Below are 10,464 nucleotides of genomic sequence, written 5' to 3'. Positions count from 1 at the left end.
AACGCTACACGCTCATACTCTCTCTGCACTCGATATATGATCCATTGTTGATCTGCACACAGCTGTTGTCACCAACGTCGCACTCGCTTACGTCACTGTCATGAGACATTCTCGCAAAAAAATCACGGTTTTAGTAACGCAGTAACGCAGCGTTCCTACGGGAAAGTAACGGTAATCTAATTACCGTTTTTGCAATAGTAATCCCTTACTTTACTCTTTACTTGAAAAAAATAATCGGATTACAAGTTACAAGTAACGCGTTACTGCCCATCTCTGCTTATACCTCACGTTGTCAGGGTTCCTGGGTCGGTGACCCAGTGTTTTCAGTTTTCCCACATCAATGTTTCCACTTCCTGTTTGTTCCTGTGTTAGCTCGTCTCGTGCCATTAGCCAGATTATGTTCAGCTGTGTACTCACCGGTCTCTCATTATCATCCTCATCAGTCTGTGTATTTAAGTCTTCTGTTTCTACTCGTTCTTTGTCGTGTCATTGATGTTATGTTGTTGTTTCCGCCTGTGTTCAGTCAGCCATTCAGTCCGTCATTCATTCAGTCAGTCAGTCGTCCAGCCAGCCAGCCATTTCCTACCTCTGTTCTGTGTGTTCACCCCATCGACAATAAATCACCCGGCTTCACCTACCTGCGAGTCCTGCGTTTGGGTTCCTTCTTCCTCGCCTCCACTCCGCGACCCCTGATAGAATGACACGACCCGTGCCACGAAGACACGATTGGAACCCAGCGGACTCGGACCTCTACGAGCGGCAGGAGGCAGCGCTTTCTCGTTGGGCAGAGGTGGTCAGGGGAAAACAGCGGCTCTTCTCGGAGAGAGAGCACGTCTTCGAGGGGACTCGCCTGGCTCTGGGCGGGCCTCGGAGACGCCGCGTTCCCCCACCTGCTGCCTCACCTGCCCCGGAGCATTTGCCGCGGAGAGCGGACGTTTCATGCCGCGTTTCGGCCGCTCCCTCTCTCGCCGCTCCGCTCCTCGTTCACACACCCGCCGCCTCATTCGCCGGACCTCCACCTTCGCCAAGGCACCGCGGCTACGCCTCCCACCTCGGCTCCATGGAGGCTACCACGCCAGAGGCTCAGCTGTTTACCCCGGCCGCTTCCTCTTCCCGGAGAAAGCGGCGCACACGCCGCCATAATATGGACTATTTTCAACAACTCCCGGTGGTGAGTTCCACTAACTGTTTTCCACATCCGTCATCTGATTGTTCTCATAAAACACATAACAGATCCACCACCGATCCATGGGGAGTTTCCCTCCTGGAGGATGTAGACTGGGAAGATTTTTTCTGCGCTGCTCCCACAAAGACTGTAAATCGTGGTGGCAGAAAAAACAGACCAAACCCTGATAAACCTGCCAGTAGCACACACCCGGTCACCATTTCCACACCCGTCACTCAGCCATTCCCCACCAGCACGGCAGCCTAGATCTGGCCTTCCTCTTCAGCCATTTCACCTCCTCAGATGTCTAGGGCCCGGCCTACACCCACACCGGTGCCAGCTCCCAGGAGGAAGGCAGCTGCGACGCAGTCTACCTCCACATCCGCTCTTGTTTCCCGGGTGGGGGTGACTGGTGCCCAGCCACCTCCCGTGCCTGTCCCAGCGCCCAGGCTGAGGGCAGCCTCAACCCAGCCTGACCTCCCTGGAGGCTTGGAAGAGCTAACCGGTTCACCTACTACTTCACCTCTTCATCCACCTCCTGATCCAACCTTTCACGCCCTCGCGCTGTCACTGGTTAGGCTAGCTGAGGTGTCCCCTGCTCAGGCACCAGCCTTATTAGCCCAGGCTGCAATCTTATCCCCCTCGGTAACTCTGTCATTAGCTCAGCCATCAGCATCGCCAACCTCTGTTCATCCCTTAGCTTCCCCACTCCAGTCAGTTCCCTCACCTGCTGTTCAGCTTCCACTCCAGTCAGTTCACTCACCTGCTGTTCAGCTTCCACTCCAGTCAGTTCACTCACCTGCTCTTCAGCCTTCACTCCAGTCTCCTCCTGTCCTCCAGTCCCCTGTAGTCCAGTCTCCTCCTGTCCTCCAGTCCCCTGTAGTCCAGTCTCCTCCCGTCCTCCAGTCTGTCCAGTCGCCTCCCGTCCTCCAGTCTGTCCAGTCTGTAGTCCAGTCAGTCCAGTCGCCTCCCGTCCAGTCAGTCCAGTCGTCTCCCGTCCAGTCAATTCAGTCCCCGGACCTGCAGCCACAGCACCCAGAGCCAGCTGTGAGCCCTCCTGCTTGCCAGCCAGGGGCCTCCGCGCCCGCTGGCCCTGCCTGTCTCCAGCCAGGGGCTTCCGCGCCCGCTGGCCCTGCCTGTCTCCAGCCAGGGGCTTCCGCGCCCGCTGGCCCGAAAGCTGTGGCTCCGTCACCCCCGGCTCCCGTGCCGTCGCCTGGTCCAGCCTCAGCCTCAGACTCAGCTTCTGCTTCGCCTGGGCCAGCCTCAGACTCAGCTTCGGCTTCTGCTTCGCCTGGGCCAGCCTCAGACTCAGCCTCGGCTTCGGCGTCTGCTTCGCCTGGTCCAGACTCAGCCTCGGCTTCGGCGTCTGCTTCGCCTGGTCCAGACTCAGCCTCGGCTTCGGCGTCTGCTTCGCCTGGTCCAGACTCAGCCTCGGCTTCGGCGTCTGCTTCGCCTGGTCCAGACTCAGCCTCGGCTTCGGCGTCTGCTTCGCCTGGTCCAGACTCAGCCTCGGCTTCGGCGTCTGCTTCGCCTGGTCCAGCCTCAGCTTCGGCTTCTGCTTCGCCTGGTCCAGACTCAGCCTCAGACTCGGCTTCAGCTTCGCCTGGTCCAGCCTCAGCCTCAGCTTCGGCTTCAGCTTCGCCTGGGCCAGCCTCAGCTTCGGCTTCAGCTTCGCCTGGGCCAGCCTCGGCCTCGGCGTCAGCCTCTGCTTCGCCTGGTCCTGCGGCTGCCGCACCGTCGCCCCAGCCACGCTCTGGACGTCATCACCGGCGCGGCCGCCCACCGGACCTGCTCAGCGGCCGCCGCCGCCTTCCTCGCCGCCCACCGGACCAGCTCAGCGGCCGCCGCCACCTTCCTCGCGGCTGCCCACCGGACCAGCTCAGCGGCCGCCACCACCTTCCTCGCGGCCGCCCACCGGACCTGCTCAGCGGCCGCCGCCGTCTTCCCCGCGGCCGCCCACCTGAGCTGTCTCGTCTCGGCCGCCTTCCTCGCGGCCGCCCACCGGACCTGCTCAGCGGCCGCCGCCGTCTTCCCCGCGGCCGCCCACCTGAACTGTCTCGTCTCGGCCGCCGGCCATGCGGCCGCCCACCTGAACTGTTTCTGTTTTGGACTCCGTCCTTCCGTCCTGGGCCCCCTCCGCCCGCCCTGTTCTGGTTTTTCTTTCTTTTTGGCCGTCGGGTGCCGTCCTTTGAAGGGGGGGGTACTGTCAGGGTTCCTGGGTCGGTGACCCAGTGTTTTCAGTTTTCCCACATCAATGTTTCCACTTCCTGTTTGTTCCTATGTCAGCTCGTCTCGTGCCATTAGCCAGATTATGTTCAGCTGTGTACTCACCGGTCTCTCATTATCATCCTCATCAGTCTGTGTATTTAAGTCTTCTGTTTCTACTCGTTCTTTGTCGTGTCATTGATGTTATGTTGTTGTTTCCGCCTGTGTTCAGTCAGCCATTCAGTCCGTCATTCATTCAGTCAGTCAGTCGTCCAGCCAGCCAGCCATTTCCTACCTCTGTTCTGTGTGTTCACCCCATCGACAATAAATCACCCGGCTTCACCTACCTGCGAGTCCTGCGTTTGGGTTCCTTCTTCCTCGCCTCCACTCCGCGACCCCTGACACACGTTAGGACTGCTGACTTGGTGTTAGACGAGGGAAACTGGTAGTGATTGGGATAAAACAGAGATGTAGATAGTGTTGCACTAAGAGCTTTTTTTTCTTATACTTAAATATGTTTTGCTGAAAGCACCCACATACTTTTACCTCAATGACTTTTTCAAAGCAAAAGTTTAGTTACATATGTTTGGGAGAACAGGAGTTGTATTCAGGAAAAAAAAATATTCTGTTCCATATGAATTAATATCACAGCCAAAAATGAGGTAAAATATGAATTGTCTTTGTTCGCGTCATACTATTCAGATTAAAGCTCCTTCTTAAAAACTGGCATTCGACATAAAAATGAGTTGAGCTAGTTGTAAGTTATAGCGCATTAGCTACGAGTCTGTTGACATTAATGACCCAAAGGCTCTTAATGAAAGGCCGTGGCTGTGCTGTCCCTGCTTCCAGGAATTTTGCTTAGAGTGTGAAAAATGTTACCTCTGGATTCAGCATCAGTAGAGCTCTGTTTCTGAGTGATGTAAGAGTGAAATGAATAGTTTCATGATGTGTTTCAAATCCAGTTTGACTGCCGGTTTGTTCAATTGGTTTTGTTTTCCGCTGCAGGGAAGCAGAGGATCTCCTGAGGGACAAAAGCATGGGCTGTTTCCTCATTCGTCTCAGCGATAAAGCCTTTGGCTACATCCTGTCCTACAAGTAAGGCAAATCATGTCAGCTGGACCTTGTTGAACTGTTTCAGTATTCTTCCTCACTCCTCTCTCTGCCTTCTCCCAAGGGGTAACGACAGGTGCCGTCATTTTGTTATCACCCAAAATCAAGACGGACACTTTATCATATCAGGAGACTCTCAGACGTACGGCAGTCTCACCGAGCTGATCCAACACTACAAGGTCAGCGCCATCCAGCCCTTTGGAGAATATCTGACCTCCAGCTGTAATGAGGTGAGGCTGTCAGGGTTTATAGAAGTGAACCCAAGCACAGACACAGAAGGCAGATTGAATGAAGCAGACAGCCATTTGATTAGGCCGGTGCAGAACAAAGAAAAGCAGTCATCCCAGAGTTAGGAAAACACTGGGAAGTGTGAACTATATGACACAGGAAATAACCCAAGAGATCACACTACCACACAATGAACTGAGAGGCCCAGAAAAAGATGAATTTAACCTGAACCCCCCACCTCCCCAAAGTAATATGGAGCTTGACATTAATGGGTACTTCACTGTGACCTCAGATGACCTCTGATAGATGTAAACCAGGTAAAATGGCCTGTATTTGTATAGCGCTTTACACATCCAGTCATCCACCCATCCACACACTGGTGATGGCAGCTACATTGTAGCCACAGCCACCCTGGGGCGCACTGACAGAGGCGAGGCTGCCGGACACTGGCGCCACCGGGCCCTCTGACCACCACCAGTAGGCAACGGGTGAAGTGTCTTGCCCAAGGACACAACGACCGAGACGAAACTGTCCTTCCGATTACAAGGCGAACTCCCAACTCTTGAGCCACGATCGCCCCACAACCAAGAAGGTGTGCAACCAATTTCCTCACGGGGCCACATGAGAAACTGGGATTGTTGCCTTTTTGTCTTTTTCTCATCTTAAAAAGAGGTTACAATTATGCATAATAAAAACACAAATTCTTTTAAGTTCTTGCTTTCCTGTTCTGTGAGAAAAAGGAGTGTATCAAATCAGGTTTAGTGTCTGAGGCAGAAATGCAAATCACCAGCAAATGCGAGATCTGCCTTCTGTTCTGCATCTGAGAGCAGATCTGAAATATCTGGAATGTCTTTGCTTTTCTCCTCAAAAATGAAATTCTCTTCTCTGTTTAGCACATTCACTGCCAGCTGAAGAAAGCTTAAACCTGAACTCTGTTTATTTCAGCAGCTTAGCTTCATCACAGACCAGCATACGTGTCAACAACAAAAGAAAATTAGCAAGTCCTCTATATGCAAAAACCCAAATTATTAAACACATGTAGCAGACATATTTAACCTCGCTGCCATGTTAGATGAAGCTCATCTCCTTCTTTCGAGCCGGTTTGATCCCCGGCTTGGACAGTCTCGGTCGTTGTGTCCTTGGGCGAGACACTTCATCCGTTGCCTACTGGTGGTGTCCGGCAGCCTCGCCTCTGTCAGTGCGCCCCAGGGTGGCTGTGGCTACAATGTAGCTGCCATCACCAGTGTGTGAATGTGTGGATGACTGGATGTGTAAAGCGCTTTGGGGTCCTTAGGGACGAGTAAAGCAAATACAGGCCATTTACCATTTGTTTACTTTCCCTGTTTCTCCGTATTTCATTTTTCTCTCTCAGTAATCTTTAGCTTCCTTTGCTGTTTTAGACTTTTTTTATTACCTTTCTGTAATTACGAGTGTAAAGCTCCAGTCAAAATAAGACATTTGTTATTACAGGAAGGCTCAAAACGTTTATAATAAGAAATAACTGCATTTCAAAACGTACAAACCTTTACAGCACACTGCATTGGAGGCAATTTACACTCCCGACTACATCATTTAATACTGTACATACATTGTAACTTGAAACAGTTTTTCACAGAACACTGTATCATCACTGTTGATTACCGTGGGTTCGTACAATAGCAAAGTTACATTGGTTTTCTATGAGGAACGTCACCAGAGCTGCATTCATTTCATTCTGGCACATATAAAACTGATTCCTTGGTCACACTTAATTTGTTGTCTGAGCACCATAGTGCAAAAAAGCAATGCAAACCACTGACGAGAGCATTGGTTGACAGATTCCATAACAGTTCAACATAAACAGCACAAGAGCTAAAGCATGTAAACAGCAGGGCGTGTTTCTTGTGTTCCTTGCATCCCTGTTTGGTCTTGAATGGGCCGATCAGTCCACGCCACAAAAACTCAAAGGTGGCACCACAGTAAGAGGCGGGTGGGAAGGATTCATTCGTTCTGTAGGGAGATTCTTTTATCTTCCACAGGTTTACTTGGTCTCCAACAGACCACACGCTGACAGGTGTGGGATGAAACCAACTGACTTCATCTTTATGAGCCAGTAGCCAGACTTCATTGATGGTATATCAGTGGAGGGGACATAAAACCATATAAAACCACTGTTGCAGTGTTGTGCTATTGTGTATCTTCTGCGTGCTATTTACAACCAATGTGGGAAAACAGTGTACTTCATTATTTATGTATGATGAAGCTCAGCACAGCTTTAGAGCTTGTCCAGAAGAGTGCTTTCCCATTGCTGTAACACAGCTCTTATCTGAGCATGTTACTCCCTGTGACTGAGACAGCTGCTGCCGCCAATTTTGGGATAGAGGTGATCTTTGTAGAGGAAACACGAGATTTTTTCATGATGAAAGCACGATGAACATCTCCATCCTCATTCTTAACCATCCATCCATCCATCTTCATCCGCTTTATCCGGGGCCGGGTCGCGGGGGCAGCAGCCTAAGCAGAGAGGCCCAGACCTCCCTCTCCCCAGCCACCTCCTCCAGCTTATCCGGGGGAACACCAAGGCGTTCCCAGGCCAGCCGAGAGATATAATCTCTCCAGCGTGTCCTGGGTCTGCCCCGGGACCTCCTCCCGGTGTGACATGCCTGGAACACCTCACCCAGGAGGCGCCCAGGAGGCATCCTTGTCAGATGCCCGAACCACCTCAGCTGGCTCCTTTCGATGTGGAGCAGCAGCAGGTCTACTCTGAGCCCCTCCCGGATGGCCGAATGTTACGTCCCCCCGAAGGGGTCTAGGCATGCGAGTGAGGGGACCAGTAACAAATGAGTCCAGAACAGAATGAAAGGGAAACAGACAGGTGTTTTTAGTAAATAAAATAGTCTTTATTATAGATAATCTTAACATAAAGAGCCGGCAACGCCGTTTTACCAATAACACTTGGAAAAAGGGAAAAAGGTTGCAACAACAAAGAACACAACAACCAAACAAAAACTCCACACCACGAGGAGGCACTTGCAGGGGCCCACAAGCTCACCCTGTTACTAACAGCAGCTGGCTTTACTGCTGCCAAGGCCCACAAGCCCACACTACTCACGTAAAGCAGCTATACTGTTTCCACAACTCCACACTTCAGGCAGGATAACTACACCCCAAGAACACAAAGCAGAGACACCAGAGAACACCCCACGTGGGAACACCAGAGAAATACTACCCTGCTCACAGCTCATCCCCAGCTTAAATAGCCTCAGAGGTGATTGCTGACTGGATTCAGGTGGCAAACGAGGCTAACCAAGAGCAGCTGTGTCCTGGGGAGAGAGGAGAGTGAGAGAAACAGAGGGGGTAGGAGTGGCAAGAGAGGAGGAGGTGGAGAAAAACACCACGCCCACACAAGGGCAGTATCAGGAGGCCCAGCTAGGGCCGTAACACCCCCTCCCATAAATACAAACCAGTGGTTTGTCACAGAATGTCCTACCCAACTTTTAACCATATCACTTACCATGCACCATAATAACGGTTAGGCATAGCCTGCCGAATCCGCCAAGACCTTTTCGATGGGTCCAAAACACTGAATGGGGTTGGCTCAATTCCCTCAAAATAGTGTTTTGAGTGACAGCCAGATGTTTTTCGAGCCATTACATAAGGAGAGCCCAGCGGATAGCTAGAAGGCCTTACTGAAACACTTTTCAGGCACTTCTTTGCTAGGTCACGGCAACAGGCATGCTGGTTAGCCAGAGGTGCAGGTTGGAATGTTTGTGTCGTACACAATGTTTCACACTGCAGGTCATCTGGACCCGAAAGACGGTCAACAGGTGGCAGATTACAATAGTTGATCTCTGACAGTGACCAAATGACACCACTGAGCAATTATGCTCCAATTGTTGCCTAGGACTGGCAACTTTGTTTGTTTGTGAACCACAGTTCACTCTTTTGAAAACAGATCGATTTTGCTTTGAGTTGGCTTTCATACAGTGAGCAATCAGGTGGCCAGGTTTGTGGCAGAAGAAGCAGAGCTTTGTTTTGGCTCTTGAAACCACGCCTGTATCGTCTTTGTTAGCTGGCACACTCCTAACTCTCAAGACTGACTGTTTCTGTTTGTAGGCCTCACAATTTGCTATTAAATGGCCAGACTTGAAACAGACAAAACATTTTCGTTTGGAATGGGACACAAGTGCCTCACCCATTGGGTACTGTGTAGCTGGCACATTACTAACCTTCACTAGGTCATTGCGTCGGTCGTGCTTAATGACACTGGTTTTATGGATGACGGCAAACTCATCAGCGAGTGTTGCAGCATGCTGTAATGAGGAAACCTTCTGTTCACTGAGGTATACTGCAATCTGCTCGGAGATGCAGTTCTTAAATTCCTCCACCAGCATTAATTCACGCATCGACGCCATCGACCCATAAAAAAGCACACTTTTCTTCCTTGCAAAATCTCGGTAGGATTGACCCTGTCCCCTTTTTAATCCCCGGAAATGCTGCCTATAAGCTTCTGGGACTAGATCATAAGCTAGCAGGATGGCACTTTTCAGCTTGTCATAATTCAGACTGTCCGGAGCTGACAATGAGGAACAAACTTCCTGAGCCTTACCTACCAGCTTACATCGTAGCAAAATAGCCCACGAATCCCGTGGCCAGTGCAAGGCTGTGGCTATATGCTCAAAGGACTCAAAATAACTGTCAACCTCAGTGTCGCGAAACACTGGAACCAGACTAATGTTTTTCCCCACATCAAATAGTGCCTCTGCCTGCAGAATAGAAGCAGTCGCAGGAAGGGAAGCCTGCTGGAGTTCCAACTGTCGCAACTTAACAGCTGTCTCCGCCTCCACCTTTTTCAATTCAACCTCCCTGGCTCTGGCAAGCTCTGCGTCTGAACGCTTAAGCTCCAACTCCTTCTTTAGCTGGAACGCCCTCTCACGATCCTCCCTTTCCAACTGAAGACGAGCCAGGCGGACACGTAGCCTAGCATCGTGCTTTGAACCTACAGATGACTCTATGGAGAGGTGTTCAAAGTGAGGCAGTGTCATTGGCTTGTCCTCAGGCAGCCCCTGAACAACAGGCGTAGACACTGATGGAGCTACACCTTGAGCTGGCACCTGCAGAACAGGCTGAGACGCCACACCATGCTCAAGTGGACTGGCAGACACTGGCAGGGCCACTATCCCTTTCTCCACCAAGCCAGACACAAGAGCAGCTTTTAGTTCAGCCTTACGCAGAGCTGTGGAGACACAAATACCATAGAATGACGCCACCTCATGCAAATCCCTCTTCCTACAGGCGTCCAGCTGGACAAGCGAAGGGTTTTCCTTAAACACGGCAATATCAAAGATAGCCATTAAAACTAAAACAACTACCTGAGGCTAACAGTAACAACAAAGAAGCACCACCTCCAATACACAAATGAAAAACAGGTGGGAAATGTGTGGCCACAGGTTAACCAATAAATAAAAATACCACCGACCCTCTCCCCAGACCTACCTACTAAAATCTTAGCCTAGTTAGCTTCTGGAGTGTACCAGGCTCGAGGCAACTTTAAAGGCTAAGCATCAAGTGCACAAAGCACCGACAAGCCTACCCCCGACAGGGAACTAATCCCCACCCAGGATTACTCCGAAAATAAAAAAGGCAAAATAAAAAATGAGTGCCTGAAGGAGGAGCTTACGCTCAGCTAGACACTCCCCTTTGCTAACTGGAGAGAGCGCAGCAGATACAATACAACTAAACAAGCCACCGGCAAACAACTCACTAATACTCAATTG

General features: G+C 51.1%; 1 protein-coding gene across 1 annotated transcript in view; it reads left to right on the top strand.

The window, feature by feature from the left end:
• sh2d7 (SH2 domain containing 7) overlaps window positions 1-10,464 on the top strand; it is a 31,897-nt gene that overhangs the window by 1,456 nt on the left and 19,977 nt on the right. The window contains exons 2-3 of the mRNA XM_006808095.3: window positions 4,376-4,465; window positions 4,545-4,710. Coding sequence (XP_006808158.2) covers window positions 4,376-4,465; window positions 4,545-4,710 — 256 coding nt within the window. The remainder of the gene's footprint in view (window positions 1-4,375; window positions 4,466-4,544; window positions 4,711-10,464) is intronic.

The sequence above is a fragment of the Neolamprologus brichardi genome, chromosome 1 (genome assembly GCF_056152115.1).
Source record: "Neolamprologus brichardi isolate AB-2024 chromosome 1, ASM5615211v1, whole genome shotgun sequence".
NCBI lineage: Eukaryota > Metazoa > Chordata > Actinopteri > Cichliformes > Cichlidae > Neolamprologus > Neolamprologus brichardi.
The sequence above is the reverse complement of the archived record's forward strand: the minus strand, read 5'-3'. Positions and strand labels throughout refer to the sequence as shown.